Here is a 17,952-nt window from a genome sequence, read left to right on the forward strand (position 1 = left end):
AGCAGAATGAAAATCCAGTAACTGCATGAAGTGGTAGGCAAAGTGATTGTAAGAATAAAATTAATCAAATAAGAAACATACACAACTGCAACTAAGAAGGGACATATAACCAGATATCAACAAAACATGAGCATGGGATTTGCTTCTCCTGGAGGCAATGGAGCCAGGATGCTGGGTTTCCCCAAACTCTGAGCAGGCCTGTCTGGGTTTGATCCTCTGGCAGAGAGCTACCCACTGAAGAGCTCGACCCTGGTTTTCTTTCCTTCAGGGAATTGCTGAGAGACCATCTGTCACACACTCAGCATAAGACTGAGCATAAAGAAGAGCCGGGTTAGGAAGCTCAGAAGCCAGGCGACTCACATTGGAATTCACACTGGGTCCAGGGCACATGGCTCTGGGGTCAGCTGTTCCCAGGATGGATTGGGAGATCTGACTAGCTCCCTGATCAGTGTAAGAAGTGGGTCAGATTGAGCAGGGTGGAGATGCGTAACAAAAAAATAAATGTGGACACCCGTGGCTGGCTGATACTCAATCTGGATGGCTCAGTGGGTTAAGGGCCTGACTCCTGATTTCAGCTCAGGTCAGGATCTCAGGGTTAGCTTGGCTAACCAGCACTTAGCAGGAAGTCAGCTGGAGATTCTCGCTCTCTCTGCTCCTCCCCTCTGTTGTGCTTTCTATTACTCTCTCCCAAATAAATATATAAATCTTTTTTTAAAAAGAATGATAAGAAAGGCTGCAGAGTTAAACAAAGTGAAAGGCCAGTGAGTCATCATGGCATCTCAGATTTCGAAATGATAATGAAGAAAGTGGAGAACAACCCATCCTCCAAAACATGAAAAACTCTGAGGGAAAAAAAATCTGTCGCCTTTGAAAAAATGTTCCCTTGGAAAGTATTTCCAAAGGACATCTTCTCTTACTCACTCATTGGGTTTCTTCTGAATATTTATGGCACAGGTATGGAAAGAATGTCTTTACATAGAGCATGAACATGAAAACAGGCAGGAGCAATGAACCCGGCATCAGAGAATGTGTTGCTAAGGCAATGTCTGGTGCTTCAGGATTTCTGGGCAGCATGGCTGGATGTCAATTTGGCTGTGACCATGATGGTGTCTGTGGGGTGCTGTCTACTTATGGACATGGCTCAGGGGCCAAGCCATGGACCATGGCTTACCTTCCCGGGTCTGTTTAGGGAGAGGGCCAGAGCTCAGAATTGTTAAGTAAATTGTACATTTTTATTAAAGCAATGATCTTTGAAGAGTTTAAATACTATTTTCCATTTCTGATGTTATGTACCACCTGAAGGGACAGTCAGCACTTAGCATCATGGGAAAGCTGGGGGTGACCTATGGTAGACATCCCAACCTTTCTAAGAAATGCGGTATCAGCCATATCTTTAGAGTTGTCTGTACATCCCTCCCCCATCCATCAGTCCTGTTCGCTATTCTCTGTGTTTTCTTTATATTTTTACCAAAGTAAATGCATCGCTAAATCATATTTGATTTTGCATAGTTTTGAAACTAGAACAAATGCAACCATCCTGCACAATTTTTCTGCAAGTCACTTTTATCTCTTCCTCAGTAGCATGTCTACATAATTTACCCTTACGATGTTTTGCTGTAGTTCATTATAACTTGAGCACGATATTGCAGAGCACATACCTTCCACTCGACGGGACTGGGTGGTCCCCATTTTTTATTACTACAAAATGGCGGGTTTTCTCTAGCTCTAGCAGCAGAATCCCTCTTTCAAAAGGCCTGCTCTCTTCAGCCTGGACCAGGTCATGATGAAGCATTTTCCAAAGCAATGGCTCTAACTCACAGCCCCACCACAGTCAGAGCCCATGGGCACAGGCATGACATCATCACACAGGCAGCTTCCCATGATGTCAGCAAAACACTCCATACCCAAGACATTCTCAGAACTGAAGCTACTTTTTAGACACTGACATGAATGTTGAGAAACTTGGGCTCTTGGGTAGCAGTTTGCTGCAAGCCTGGGAGAAATGTGGACTCGTTTGGAAGTTCTTATCTACTTAAAGGAGTGTCCTCAGAAAGAAAGGAGAAATGGGGAGGAAGACCGAATATTTGTAGAAATAATGGCTGAAATCTTACCAAATTTGATGGAAACCCTTAATTATAGAGTCAGTATTTACTTGCAGTCAAATAAAAACAAGCAGATCTGCTCTTAGATACATCACAGTCACACCATGGAAAAACAAAGGAGAAATTTTGAAATTGCAAGACAAAAACGTCCCTTCATATACAGAGGACCGCATTAGATTAACCACTGACTTCCAACCAGAACCAGGGGGGAAAGGCCCTGAAATGACACAGGTCAAAAAGCTGAAAGAGAAAAACTTGTCCAGGTGCCTGGGTGGCTCATTCTGTTGGGCATCTGAATCTTCATTTCAGTTCAGGTCATGATCTCAGGGTCCTGGGATCAAGCCCCATGTCAGGTGCAGTGCTCAGTGGGGGTCTCCATCCTGCTCCCTCTGCTCCTCCCCCTGCTTGTGCACACACGCACTCTCTCTCTCTCTCAGATAAACAAATAAATAAATAAATAAAACTTTTAAAAAATTGTCAACCCAGAATTTCATAACTAACAAATCTGTCTTTCAAAAATGAAGGCAAAATATATTCCCAGATACACAAACTTACAAGGATTACTAAAGGAAATCTTTGAACCGAAAACAAAACAAAACAAGACGAAAAACGAAAACTTGATTCCAGGATTTGAACTTGCTGGCTTTGTTAAGGAATGAGCGTGAGCATGTGCATGTGTGCCTATACAGAATGTTGTGAAAGTGTTTCAGCAGTTTACTGTCTGCTCATCTCAGAAGGAAAAACACTAGAAATGACTGAGAAACAGATCTGGGAGGTTTAACTATTTCACTTTGTTTTGTACTTCCTTAGCTCTGTAAATTTGGAATAATCATTAATTTTATAAGTCCCTCTAGCTGAAGTTAGTTAAGGTTACTTGAAGTAAAACATCTTAAGATGTTTTCAAAATGCACAGCTAAAGAAGCACACAGAAATCTGAGTTTCATTTGTACTAGGGTCATGCAAGTCAAGAACATATTATGTGGGGAGATTGGAGCTGCAGACAGAGGACAAAAGTTCCTGGGACTTAACCAAAATTCCAAGGACAAGTCCAAATTTTTAAAAGCTATGAAACTGATGGAGCCCAACTGGAGATCCCAAGGGGAACAGGTATTCTCTGAGTTCCATGCAGGATGAAAGGCAAATTGACAAAGGTCTGTCTCTAGCACGGTGAGTGGGTAGGAGTGTCAGGCCTGGGAAGGTGGAGGGACGATGGAGCTACAGTGCTGGTGCTGGAGAGGGGATGTGGTCCAGCTACCTGTGTCCCTTACCTGCCCTCAAGGGTCCTTTGTGACCAGACCACAGCTCTGTGATGTGGGCATGGGGCTTGTGTCTGCACATACACACCCAGGGCTCAGTTTCCTGAGGGCAGCAGTGAGACTGGACACCATGCTTTTCAGAGGAAGGAGATGGAGAATTATCTCTTCCCTCAGGAATTCTTTACTGATGGTTGGCTGAGCTCCAGTCCCACTATCTGGGCAGTTAATTCCATCCTTGCCTTCATATGGGGACTGGGGCTCTTTTCCCTCTTACTTTCCTATTTCCAGCCTGATCCATCCTCACCACCAGGCAAGAAACACAGGAAGAGCAGGAAGGTAAGGAACCCTCAGCCCAGACCCAGCAGAGTGTGATTCTATCTTCTTTTCTATTATTCTTTCCATTTTTCTGAGTCACTGGAGAGACTTCTGAGATGGGAACGAATAGAATTGTCAGGAGAGGGTAGACCACCATCCATCCAGGACAAGCCAGACCAGGCAGGGGTTAGAGGGACACGAGGATTTCTCCCCGAAGATCTCGGGCCAGAGTCCAGGTGTGGTGGAGGGGTGCAGGACAGCGTCCCAAACACAGTGAACAGTGGCTGAGGACCAGAGGTTAAGAGTTACCTCTCTAGCCGAGGTCAGGCCCCTGAGCACTGGATCACCTGCTGCTGGGGCAGGGGTTCCAGCCTCCCCGTGTTCTCTTATCTCAGTACCAAGCGGAGCCACAGAGAAGGAGCAACAGAAGGAAGAAAAACCAGACTCTGCAAGGTGAGCGTCTGCCACTCACCCCTGCGTGCCCTAGTTACACTGTGCCCCCTGCTCTGAGGGCCCAGCCCCACCATCTCCAGGACACCAGGGCCTGAGCCCATCCCTCAGGAAACAGAGCCCTGAGGTGGGGGTCCCCTAGGAGGAAGAGGGGAACCTGAAGGCTTTCCAGATTCTGCGCCAGAACAAAGCCCTGAGGAGCTGGAAATGGGTGTCATCCAGCAGGGGCCCCAGGGCCTGGACTGGGGGTGGGACCTCCTGCTCACGCTGTGGACAAGCTGTTCAACTCCGCTCAGATTCCTCTCTGAGACCACACAGTTCTTCCTCCCCCAGCAAGGTCATGAATGAGGAAACACTTTGGAAAAGACAAAGCGACCCCCATCATGAACTCTGTAATCACTGTGCGGGCATGTGGACTTGGACAGAGCTGTTTGGGGCTCCCGAGCCCAATCCCCCAAAGGTCTCCCCTAAAGAAACATTGTACCCAGCCTCCTGTAAGACCCCTGGGCCCCGCCTTCCGCTGTGACCCGGTCTCCTGTTTCCAGTTTTCAGAGATTGCCTACAAGATCCAGAAGAGGTTCAGGACCTGTTCTCCCTTCTGCAAAGGTAAAGAATCTGTCCCCTTCTCCTCTGGGTGGGCCTCCCTGAGTCTATGGTGTGACCATAGGCTGCAGGGAACCACCTCTGGGGCTGTTTGGGGGGGCTGGGAGGAGCCATGGGGACAGACTGTGATAAAAGCCCTGGGCTGAGGGACAGCAGGGGCTTTGTGACATGGGTGTGGGGCGTGGAGGGCCGTGGGGACCGCTCCTGGCCCCAGCTGCTGCAGCGGCATCTCACGCCTCCTGTCTCCCGCAGCCGCCTGGCGAGGCTCTCTGACCAGGGCGGCTTTCACCAGTTCTTACGTCAAGCAGCCCCTGGGCAGGTGCACCAAGGGGCGCCAGCTGGAGCCTGTAACCCATGCAGGGATCCTGTGGAAGACGCTGCTCCCGCCATGGCGTTACCTGCCCGAACTCCACTGACGGGGCCCCGTATCCTCTGGCCTCCACCCTGACAACAGGACCAATGACCTCCTCAATTTCTGTCAGTTCACACCCCTCCCTGAGTTCTTCCTGGCCAGCAGAGCCTTTCCTCCCCCCGGATGGCTTTTCACACCAGCCTCTTGCTCTTCCCCCTTCCCCGCCATGTCTCCCTCCTTCCGAGGCCTCCCCTGGGCTCTCACAGCCTCCTTGGCCCCAGAGTGGCCGGACTCTCCTTTGACTCTCCCTCAGTGTGACTCAAGGGCACCCCCGCCGTGCCCCATCCCACAGAGCTCTGCTCCGCACATGCCTTGGTCAGCTGACAGATCAGCTTCTCCTGTCCCAGCCATCTCAGGCCTGGGCCGCTCACGCTACCCCATTTCAGCCCTGTCCTGGTGGCAGGCGGCTGCCAATGCCTGGAACCTGTCCACCTCAACACGCTTGGAGTCCCATCAAGCGCCTCTGTCCCATGGCCCACTAGAGGTCTTGTTCTGGGGAGACCCCACACACAGACAGAAAGAGACTAGGATCCCCCCTTCCATCAACCCAGACGTCCAGAAGCTTCTGGAGATACTCACCACCAAGAGAATAGAACTGAAGTTTTGGAAGGAGAAGGAAAAGAAGGAAAGGTCAAAATACCAGCTGACCTCTTTCGGGAGAATGCTCAAGTCCCCAGCTGATGGGCAGGACACCGTGGGCTGCCCGTCCTTCTGGAGCATGAGGGGCAAAGCGAAACAGCTGCTTGGTCCTGAGAAGCCCCTACATCCCAAGATCCCAGGGGACAATTTGGAGCAGAAATGCAGTCAGCTCTTCTGGGGTCTCCCCTTTCTGCACAGTGAGTCCTTGGTGGCCACTGTCAGGGTGACCGATCCCCCAGTGGAGCTCCTGTCCGTCATATTCAATGAGCTCTCTCATGCCTTGCCGCTCCAGATTCAGGCAAGCTTGGCTCCACGCCTATCTCTGACCCAGGACTTACAGGACCCTTCGGCCCTGCCCCAACCCTTGACCCTGAGCTTGTCCCAGTCCCTGCCCCAGCCTCTGGCTCAGCCCCTACCCCTCCCTCTGACTCAGACCCAGCCCCTCCCTCTGGACCAGCCCCAGCTCCCACCTCTAGTTCAGCCCCAGACCAGGCATGCCTTGCACCCTCTGTCCCAGTCGTACCACCTTCTCTGCCACCCAAGATGGGGAGCTGCGAGGTATCTTGCCCTGTAGCCCAGAAGACACTGTCTTACATGTCAATTGTTGTTCAAAACCTGGAATTTCACTTTCTGAAGAAGCAACTAGAAAGCGGCGAGGTACCCCCTGTGGTGAAAAGATCTCAGGAAGTCTTTAGCCAAGGTCCTCCCAACCTTCCGCCGGGTGGCCAGGCCCTGGAGGGCCATGGGTCAGTCTCTGTCCTTCCTGGGGACTTGATGGACTCTGAGCTCCAGGAGCAACTGGAGTGGCACCTTTGGAAGAGGTTCATGAAGCAAGAAAGGGGCCCACCCCGCAGGATCCAGCTATCCCTGAAGATACAGCCTCACCAAGAGTTCCAGAAGGTGCCCCAGGCACGCAGCTGGCACAGCCTCACGTCCGAGTCTGAGTCTATGGATGGAAGCTGCCAGGCCACGCAGAAGACTCGGTCCAGATACCCAGGAAGGACCGTGCCAGGAAAAAGCCTGGGCAAGGATTCAAGGTCCAGTGCAGGGAGGATCCGGAAAGATCTACACAGGGGCGTAACGATCTCTCCAGGGAAGGCTCCAGGAAGAAATTGTGAGGAGTCAGACACAGACTTGAAGCACTCCACAAGCAGTGCAGATGAGAAGCACCTGCAAAACCACCTGAGGGCCCATTTCAGGAAGGTGGGGAAGTCCAGAGAGGGTCAGGTCCCTTTGGATGTTCATCCTTCCAGGCTCGCTGCCTACCACACCTCGGACCTTCCCAAAAAGCCAAGCCCTCATGGGAAATCTGGAAAGCCAGCACTTTCCAAGTGTTGGGAATGCTGCGTGACCACCTCCCACAATTTTTCCATCCTCAGTCCATACACTCAGCAGATGCTAGAAGCACATATCATAAGGATTAGGGTGAAGCACTAGTGGGGCCTCCCACTCAAGGTTCTCAAGCCTATAAACCTCTTCAAGTTGAAGAAGGGCTTCCTCCTCTCCCGGTCCTCTGGTCCCCTCTCAGCCACCTGCCTATCCAAGGCCAGCTCAGGGACCAAGTTTGTGGGAAATCCTCCTCAGCCCTATCAAGGAGAGGTGATGAAAGAGTCTTATCCCACCCGGGGGGGTCCCTTCGGTGCTCCCCAGCCTACATGTGAGGAAATTCAACAGGCTCTGGAAGGGACCTCACCTAAGGGTGGCCCTCTGGCTGGACAGGGGACCAGGCCACCTTCTCGGACCTTCACATACAGCTTTGTGGGCAGAATCTGGCACAGTGGACTGCCTCAAGGACTCTTATGAACAGCACCTTGGAGTCAAGTCCAAGTCCAGTAAGAGCCACGAAGGAGCCAAGGAGGGCGAATGGGGGTCGGGCCTCACGGGATGTGACCGTGCTAGAGCTCAGCTTAGAGCCCCAGGATTTGAGTGCCGAAGAGCCTGGGGAGGTCGAGGAGGCCCCTGCCTGGGGAGTCACCTTAGAACCCCGTGTGCTGGCCAACAACCAAGGCCTCCGTGGCGAGCTGAGAAGATCAGGGTCTTCAGGGAAAAGTGACAGTCCCCCACCACCTACAAAGTTGGTCACCCAAGGGGCACCTGGGTGGCTCAGTGGTTAAGCCTCTGCCTTCAGCTCAGGTCATGATCTCAGGGTCCTGGGATCGAGTCCCACATCGGGCTCTCTGCTCTGCAGGGAGCCTGCTTCCTCCCCTCTCTCTCTCTGCCTGCTGCCTACTTGTGATCTCTCTCTGTCAGATAAATAAAATCTTTAAAAAAAAAAAAAACAGTTGGTCACCCAAGACCCCGAAGAGCTATGCCTTGAGGCTCGGTGCAGGGGATCGGAGTCCCAGAAGTTGATGGAGACAGAGAACTGGCCTCGGACTGCCAGCCCCACCGTGCTCCTTCAAGACTGTGAGACTGAGGTCCTCCTTCAAGACTGTGCCACTGAGCATCTCCTTCAAGACTGTCAGTCCAACGTGTTCCTCACTGCCGACGTCTTGGCTTCTCAGGGATGTCTGTCTGGCTTCCAGAGCGGGTCCAGTGAAGACACATCTACTTCCCAGTTGCCACATGGCCCAAGATCCCATGGCCAGAGCCCCCACAGGCAGCCGGGACCCCTGGGACTGCGGCACCAATGTAAGAGCCTGAGCAGGTCATGTGTCCCCCCGCCCCCGAGGAGAGAGAGAGAGCTCCAGGAGGTCCCCATTGAGAGAGCCTGACAAAGAGTCGTCGGAACTGAAGCTCCTCCAGATCAGTGAGGTGAGACACCCCGTCCAGAGCCAGGAGTCAGCAGAGGCCTCAGGAAGCAAGGCCTGTGAGATCTCGTTGAAGAAGGAGGCGGCGCCTCCGGAAAATTATTTCAGAAGGATGAAGCACCTGCTCCAGTGGTTCCTTCCCAGTAAAGGCAAAGGACTGGACGATTCCCTTCAAAAGGACAAGTCTTCGTCATCCGAGGGCCGGGGACAAGTCACAGGCAGGTCGGCCATGGACAGCGCTTCTGCCAAGACTCAGGTGGTCATGAGCACTGTGGGGCAGATCCTAGAGGAGAAAATGGTGGCTCACCAGGGACTCAAGGCCCCGGAGTTCAGCTGGTGCGAAAAGGATCTCCAGGCTTTGGCACACCCCAGTGTCTGCTACCACAGGGTCCTCTCCTACCAAGAGCAGAGGAGGGTGATGAGGGAGACAGCCAGCCTACAGGGCACCCCCAGGGGCCGCAGCTATGCCAACAAGACCGAGTGGATCACGTGGCCCTTCCCCGCCCGGGTGCTGGGGGACCCAGGCAGACCCTGCCAGTGCGGGTCCCTGGTGCCGGGCCCTTCAGGCCGCCCTCTGCAGCCACACTGCCCCAGGCACTGCCTCCTTCAAAGATACATGGCACCTAGCCAGCCACTGTGTGCTCCTCACGCCTTTCTTGGGAGGACAACTTTCCTCCAAGAAAAAACGCAAACGGTGCAGAGAAAAACTTTTTTTTCTCACATTAGCACATCCTCTATGGGCTAATGGCTTCTCTGTGCCACAATTACTTTGCTTCCCCAAAATACATGTTGTTTTGTTTTTGTTGTTTTTTTCTCGTGAGTGGTGCTGGCCTCTGTGTGTGCCCTGCTGCAGGGGTGTGGGAAGGATCAGGGTCCACTTTCCCCGAGGGCCTGCTTTGGCTTCCAGAATGAAAGGGGCCTTGGAGGACAGGTGACCGCAGGGTCCACCCCTGCCTCCTTCCTCGTCTCCTTCGGTTTCCACAAGGTAAACAAGACCCAGACCGGGACCTCGCTCTGCCCATCCTCTCCTGCTTTCCCTCCACCTGGAGCTTGTGTGGCTGGAGGGAGGGTTTGCCGAGGCAGAAATCCCGCTCAGGCTCCAGGAAGATGGAGTCCTAGTCAGAGTGGGGCCCGCAGTTGGGAGACACAATGCTGGCCCTGAGGGAGAGGTGAGAAATCCTGCCCCCTCCCACAGTCTCCAGCAGGGAGTAGAGGACAGCCACCCCAGGAGCCTTCTCACCCCAGGGAATTCCGTCTTAGCTCCATTAGCCCCTCTTCTCACACTCGGAGCAGCAAGGGAAGAGCTCGCTCCCAGCACTGAGGGTGTGTGTGGGGTGCCACAGAGACCCCCAGAGACCTGCCTCCCCAGCCCCAGGGCACTGAAGGGGCCCGCTCACCAACACCTCCTTCCCCTTCTGGGGGATGCCCTTAGGGTGGGAGGCCAGGAAGGAGGCCAAGTGACAGGGTGTGCCCATGTCTGGTGTGAGGACTAAAGACCCTTGGTGTCCCACGGCCACCCAAGCACCCAGAGGGGAGAAGTTAGAGGCCCTGGGGCTATCCCTGCAGGGTCTCCACCCCACTCCAGCCGCCAAGTCCAGGGCTGGGGGGCGGCGAGGGTGGGGTTGGGGTTGTACAGAAGCCACCAAGCTCCCACACGGACCACCAGGTGCCCAGAGGCAGCAAGGCCTTCAGGCAGAGAAGTTAATTTCTGCACAATTTCGTGAGCTTATAGGACTGGGGGCCCCGGGACAGACTTATAGTCTGTGACCTTTACATACTCGTGCAGCCCAAGGACGGCTCCCCAGGGACTGGTGGGAACTCAGAGGCCAAGGGACTGGCCTGGCTCCCGGTCTTGGTTACCCCAGAGCCCAGAGGGCAGGAGACCCGCAGATGGGGCTTGTCCCAGCCCCGGCTGGAAGGGATGTGTCCAGAAGGAGGGTGCAGTCTAGGAGGGCCCCCCACTGTGTGTCCCGCTCCCAGCCCCACATCGTCCTCCAGGGCCCCCCACACATTGCTCTGACGGAGACCCACACAGAGACCTCTGACAGAGACCACATGCAGAGACCTCTGATGGAGACCCACACAGAGACTCCACAGAGACCCCTCAGCAAGACCCTACACAGAGATCTCTGCCAGAGACTCAAACCCAGAGACCCACAGAAAGCCTACCACAGACCCACACAGACATGTCACATCTGGGGACCCCACCCCCAGAGACGAACCCTGGGAAATGCCGCACAGAGCCTCCTCCCTGAGAGGTCCCCCCAGAGCCCCCCAGAGACCCCCGGCCCCCGCCACTCTTTAGGAGCCGGCAGCCACGCAGCGACAGAAGCTTCACAGCAGAGCTGAAACTGCTCGGCCAACCCCAGCACAGGGGGCACTCGGTGGCTGTACCCGCCTGAGAGCCCGGAATTCTGGGACGTTGTCAGCATCTCCCCACACGGGGCTCCCAGCTCGGAAGCGCTTGGGAAGGCTTATCCCTGCGTTGGGTCCCTGCCCCCCAAAGGAAGGAATCCAGCTTCCACCTGCAGACCCACAGACTCTCCTCCCACGGCTTTCACTAGCTGGAGCTGGGACTACGGTTTAGAGAAACAAAAGCACAAGCAAAATGCCGTCAACCTCCAATGAGAGAAAACATCTTCTCTGTCCCGTTTTACTAACGTCTAGTCAAAGGATGTCCATGTCCCGTCGTTCATTTCACTGGAGATCAGATCTGAATTCAGGACGGCTGACTGCCTGCCTTGGAGACATGGCGAAGGCTCGGGGCAAGTAGCCGGAGGGATAAAATAAGCAAAAATCTAGACTCTCCCCTCCCAGGGGGGCTGGGATGTTATTGTGCACAAAAGAGCTGCGTCAGGTTGTGAGTTCTGTCTTATATTTAAACCAAGCAGGCTCACGGTGATGCGAAGGTTTTTACAAATGAGTCCGGTATCTAGAAATATTTCTATTTTATTCTCCGGTAAAAATAAGACTTTAAATTTTTTTCCTTAAAATGTGGTAATGCCCTCGAATGGTATTGTACATATTTCCAGATGTGACAAAGTGCTAAGGCTCAGGCGAGCTTAAACTGATGTAGGACTTGGAAGGATCCACGTTCTAAATAATTCTTTCAAAATGCACAGTTTGCAAGACTCAGGCAACCAGGCTCCACTTTGTATTCATTATGGAGCTAAAAAAGGACACATTGTTTCAAATAGTTAGAAAAATCACAAAATATTTCATTTAGTCCGCAAGACATGCATATGACCTAATTACTAGAAGGGACATCTTCATATGTAAATGGAAGAAAGCATCCATTAATAATCAAAGTACAGGGATAAAGTGTTGATCATCAAAATCCTCCGATCATAGAACTAACACTTTCCAAAAGGAGCATTTTAATGAGAGTATATGCATATTTCTTGTTGCTTGTAAGCAACTCACTTTTCTTGCCTTGTTAAAATTACTTGTTTAATGACAGCTGCCCAGCATGTGTCCCTGGTTAAGTCTCTCAGATTATCCATCGGGATGACAGAGTCTGTCTTCATCAGGAGAAGCAGAGCTAACATGAACGCTCTTTGGCCTGTGTATTTCAATAAGAAATACCCATCTATCCTCCAGAAGTTACAAATCTGTAACTATTTTTCTGCCTTACTCCCTTACGTCACTGAATCACAAAATGATGGAATGTAGTCGTGGATGTCATAATTCTGAATAGTATTTTTTTTTTAGTGCAACTTACACAGAATAGGTTACTGATCAAAACAAAGTGGGACCAATTAGGAAGATTTTCGTCCAGGAAATGCTTTAAGAAGAGCAGTACACCCTTTTCTAGTTGTCTCTTAATCAGATTTAATGGAGGGACCGTTATTCAGTCTTTGGCCACAAAGTCTGCAAACACAGAAAAACGTCCATAATAGTTTATCCCGTGACATGTGAATGTGTTTCCTTCACTAACAATTCATAGTTCAGTAAATTGTGTAGAATTTCAATGAATTAATGCACATTAAAGCAATAATCCGGATGGTCACTGCACGCACACCTGTCATAGGAAGCCTCCGGTGATTTGTGGGTACAATTTCTACCACATAATTTTGTACCTTCACCCTAGAAGAAACAGTTAAGGGAGTTCAATCTATTAGAAAAATACTGTGAATATTTCCACACTTTATGGCTCCCTGTATTTTTTTTTAACAAGATTCACCTCCTGTAAATCTTTTGAACGTTTCACCATTTGTAGATACCAAACAGAAATGGAAATCAAAAACTAAATATAATGAAGAAAATAGCAAACACAGATCCCCATTTTCCTGAAAATGAAGTGATTTTAATCCAGCAGCCTCTCTCTATGATCTCCAGGATATGTTACAAGCTTGGTTTTGAAAACAATTTATATTTAAAACAGGTCTCACACTGACTTCAATAAGTCAGATGTTTGAGGACAAAACATGAAGGGTGGCAATTAGGTGATAACTTTTTATTACTCCACAGGGTAAAGATCTTTCGCCAAAAGGCAGAAGAAAAAAAAATGCACTCAGTCTCCAGTGTTCACCCTTAAGAGCATTTCCCTTGATCGGTCACCATATTATTCTCAGTTCCATACACTTTTTTTTATAACTTTTTATTTTTTCAGTGTAACAGTATTCATTATTTTCACACCACACCCAGTGCTCCATGCAATCTGTGCTCTCTACAATACCCACCACCTGGATCCCCCAACCTCCCACCCCCCTGCCCTTTCAAAACCTTCAGATTGTTTTTCAGAATCCATAGTCTCTCATGGTTCACCTCCCCTTCCAATTTCCCTCAACTCCCTTCTCCTCTCTAACTCCCCTTGTCCTCCATGCTATTTGTTATGCTCCACAAATAAGTGAAGCCACATGATAATTATGATAATTGACTTTCTCTGCTTGACTTATTTCACTCAGCATAATATCCTCCAGTCCCGTCCATGTTGCTACAAAAGTTGGGTATTCATCCTTTCTGATGAACTTTTGGGACTTCATTGAGATCAAAAGCTTCTGCACAGCAAAGGAAACAGTCCAAAAAACAAAGAGGCAATCCACGGAATGGGAGAAGATATTTGCAAATGACAGTACAGACAAAAGGTTGATATCCAGGATCTATAAAGAACTCCTGAAACTCAACACACACAAAACAGACAATCATATCAAAAAATGGGCAGAAGATATGAACAGACACTTCTCCAATGAAGACATACAAATGGCTAACAGACACATGAAAAAATGTTCATCATCACTAGCCATCAGGGAGATTCAAATTAAAACCACCTTGAGATACCACCTTACACCAGTTAGAATGGCCAAAATTAGCAAGACAGAAAACAACATGTGTTGGAGGGGATGTGGAGAAAGGGGAACCCTCTTCCACTGCTGGTGGGAATGCAAGCTGGTGCAGCCTCTTTGGAGAACAGTGTGGAGATTCCTCAAGAAATTAAAAATAGAGCTTCCCTATGACCCTGCCATTGCACTACTGGGTATTTAACCCAAAGACACAGATGTAGTGAAAAGAAGGGCCATCTGTACCCCAATGTTTATAGCAGCAATGGCCACGGTCGCCAAACTGTGGAAAGAACCAAGATGCCCTTCAACGGACGAATGGATAAGGAAGATGTGGTCCATATACACTATAGAGTATGATGCCTCCATCAGAAAAGTTCCATACACTTTTACTTGATCACCAGAAACTTCTGGAAGTGTCCGCAAAACACAAGGTTCCATTTTCTGTGGTGCTCCCACCATGGGGAACCTCCGGATCCAGAGGATTTCCCAGCTGCTGCCGCCTCTGTGAGGTGGGTCAGATTCATAATCCTTCCCAGGAGAAGGATCGGTCTTCAGAATCGAGCCTCTGGCCATGTGCGTTGCTGCTTTTCCCACACAGAGGCACGTCTCCATGCCTCAGGTGTGCCGGGGAGCCCTCCCTCAGCCTGGCCTGCTCCCACCCGGTGTCCTTCACTGTGGGAAGCAGGAGAGCCCATGTCAGGCACTCGTGTTCTCCACGGCCACGCTGTCCCGCAGAGTTGCTCTACAGCCTCATCAGCAGTCAGGGTTGTCAGAGTTCTGGAATTGGGCCGTTCTCCTAGTGTGTAGTGGTGTCCCACGGTTGTTTTATTGTAGTTTTCTACTGACATGTGATTGTGAGGGTGTCCTCATATCTTACCGGCCACCCGTGAACTTCTTTGTGGCCGTGTCCAGATCTTCTGCCCATTTTGAATCAGCTTGCTACCTTGGTTCTCTGTGTCTTCTGGGTGACAGTCCAGTGAGATGTGTCCCTTGCAGATCTTGTTGACAGCCTATGTCTTGTCTTCTCATTCCTTTGACCTTTCTTTTAAGAGCAAAAGCTCTTAATTTTTATGATTTCTGGCTTACCGATTGTTTCTTTTGTGGGTTGTGCCTTTGGTGTCGTATCTAAAAGTCATTGCCATATGCAAGGACATTGGGATTTTTTCCTATGTTTCTTTTAGGAGCTTTATAGTTCTATATTTTGGTCTGTGATCCATCTTGAGGTGTGTTTTGTTTTGTTTTGTTTTGTTTCGTTTTACATGTTGGACATCGGGTCGCTCCAGCATCATTTGCTGAGAAGATTGTCTTCGTTCCATCGTGTTGCCTCTGCTCCTCTGCCAAAGATCTGTCTGCAAGGTGTATGTTTATCTATTTCTGGACTCTCCATTCTGTCCCATTCATCTATTTGCATCTTCTTTTACCAATACTAGACTCTCTTGATTACTGTGGCTTTGTAGTAACCCTGCAGTTGGGTAGTGTCAGTCCTCCAACTTTGTTCTTCTCCTCCAATCTTGTGTTGACTATTCTGGGTCCTTCCCTGTCCATATAAACTTCAGAACCAGCTTGTCAGTATCCACAAAATAACTTGGGACTTGTATTGTGGTTGTGTTGAATCGATAGATCAAGTTGAGAAGAACTGACATCTTGACAAGATTGAGTTTTCTTATCCAAGAACATGGCCTATGTCCACATTTATTTAATTTTTCTTTTAAAAAAAAATATTTTATTTATGATTTGTCAGAGAGAGAGAGCACAAGCAGGGGGAGCAGCAGGCCAAAGGAGAAAGGCTCCCCGCTGAACAAGGACTTGATCTCCAGATCCCATGATCATGATCTGAACCAAAGGCAGACCCTTAACCAACTGAGCCACCAGGTGTCCTAGTTAATTCTTTTTAATTTCATTCATGAGGGGTTGGAAGTTTACCTCCTAGAGATCTTACATGTATTTTGTTAGATTTATACCTATCTATTTCACTTGTTTTCATGCCAAAAAATAGCATTAACTTTTTATTTTCACATTCCACTTACTCATTACTAGTACGTAGGAAAGCAATTGACTGTTTTAATAAACTGTGATTTAAAAACACTAAAATTTCTTTTTCTAAACAGATTTTGTTTATTTATTTGACAGAGAGAGATCACAAGTAGGCAGAGAGGCAGACAGAGAGAGAGAGAGGAGGAAGCAGGCTCCCCGCTGAGCAGAGAGCCCGATGTGGGGCTCGATCCCAGGACCCTGAGATCATGACCTGAGCCGAGGGCAGAGGCTTAACCGCTGAGCCACCCAGACATCTCAAACACTAAAATTTCTTCAGAAGAATTCTCACTCTCTGTGGAATAAGTCAAACAGGTTGGTAAGGAGCTGAGTCCTCATGTCAGCAGAGATCTGTCCCCATGGTCACTGTTATCCCATCACCACACCATTAGGCTGGATGCTTGAGAAATAGAACCATAAAAATGTGGCTTCTGGCCCTTATAATTCATAGTTTCCAGGCTTCAGAAAATGAATTTTATCTAGCACCTGTTTTTCATAAGCAATAAATGCTGACACATTTTCAAAATAAAGAAAGCATGGGAAAAACATTTACTAACTCTAATACTAAATTATGAATTCCGTATCACATTCATGAATTACAATTGATGGTGAGACACTTAAATTTTTCCTAGAAAAGTCTTCTCATTCTTCATGGCTGTAAGGAAATGATCACGATGGAGGAGACAAAGAGGAGAAATTAGGGCACTCAAAGTCTAAAGTAGGAAAGAACACAGAAGGAAGTTCCGCTGACGGAAGGCATGTCCAATCTCTTTCTCTTTGCGGTATTCCCCTTCTCTGGGTAAGACCAGACAGGAACACACCAGCTCTGGAGGAACCACCATGTGTCAGGCGCTGTTAAAACCAGGGATGCAGTCGTGATTTAAAACATAATTTTCTGCTTTCGTGAAGCATATAGTCCAGGGTAAAAAGCAGACACAAAACACATGTGTCACAGCCAAAAGCTGCAGCGTAAGCACAGACCTTGACACTGTGTCAGACGAAACTGCTGTCAGACCGCCCACCCTGAGACATGAGTCTGTTCTGTCTGTCCTGAGACGTGAGTCTGGTCGGTCCATCTTGAGACGTGAGTCTGGTCTGTCTGTCCTGAGATGTGAGTCTGGTCTGTCCCCCCTCAGGAGGTGCGGCCGGTGAGGTTCTGCACGTGAGAAGGCGGGAATCATCCAGGGTCCCACATCCGAAGCTGGAATATCAAGATCAATGTCAAGAATGGAAGTGGGGTGCGGTGTCCACTCAGAGCCTCTGCCCACAGTCTCCTTCCCCAGCTGCCACAAAAATCTTCTAATGCATTGCCCTGTGTCCACTCCCTTACCCCTGGCCTGCTCTCAGAGCTGCCAATGACCCTCCACATGTACGTCTGATGGGGCCACCCCTCCCCTAAATTGTCCAGTCCTGTCACGTCTGATTGTAGTTAAGTCCCAAGCTCCTGCTCATGCCCGGGAGCCTGGGATGGCCTGGCCCCGGGCCTCGTGGCCTCGGGCTCACCTCTGTCCCTCGCTCCTTGTGCTGCAGCTGTGCTGGGCTCCGTGCTTTCCCTCAGAAGCTCTTCGGGGTTTTTGACACGTTCCTGCAACCTGTGTCGGTCAACAGAACCTTTCCTCATCCTGCTCCCTGATGCCACTCCACACCACACTTCAGTTCCCGACTCCTTTTCACAGAAGCTCAGCAGCTTCAAAGATTCCCCAGCAAGGACTCTTGTTAACCCTTTCAGAGAAGTGTGGGTCTGTGACAAGAATTTCTTTTTCCATTATGTCCTCAGTATCCTCCCAGACTCTGTCCTCGGCTCCTGGGTCACCATCAGTGACGTCTGTCCCTGTGGGTCCTCTGTGGATGGCCACTGGCCTGATGGTCCCGCTGGACCAGACGTGGTGCCTCCCGTGTGTCTGGGATTGGGCCCTGTGGTGGACTCTGTGCTCCACGAGGACTCAGAGAGAACGGAGCCCTCAGCCCCAGGAGCAGATCACAGAACTTTGCCTTGATTGAGTATCAGAGGCCTCAAACATCTGCACAACAGACTACAGTTAAATCCACAATCTGTGTTCCATGAAACATGTTTCCTAGATCCTTCCCCAGAAGAGGTACTCTCTGAGAAGT

General features: G+C 49.9%; 1 protein-coding gene across 1 annotated transcript; it reads left to right on the plus strand.

Annotated features, from left to right (window-relative positions):
• The first annotated feature begins 3,502 nt into the window (after positions 1-3,502).
• Positions 3,503-9,361, plus strand: LOC125083659 (spermatogenesis-associated protein 31A6-like). Its single transcript, XM_047700484.1, is given in 10 exon segments — positions 3,503-3,694; positions 4,069-4,126; positions 4,669-4,729; positions 4,979-5,145; positions 5,148-5,330; positions 5,333-6,262; positions 6,265-7,554; positions 7,557-7,855; positions 8,063-8,434; positions 8,436-9,361. Coding segments are annotated over 10 exon segments (4,383 nt in total). The 5' UTR covers positions 3,503-3,508; the 3' UTR covers positions 9,273-9,361.
• Positions 9,362-17,952: the final 8,591 nt, after the last annotated feature.

Source organism: Lutra lutra, chromosome 13 (genome assembly GCF_902655055.1).
Source record: "Lutra lutra chromosome 13, mLutLut1.2, whole genome shotgun sequence".
Classification (NCBI taxonomy): Eukaryota; Metazoa; Chordata; class Mammalia; order Carnivora; family Mustelidae; genus Lutra; species Lutra lutra.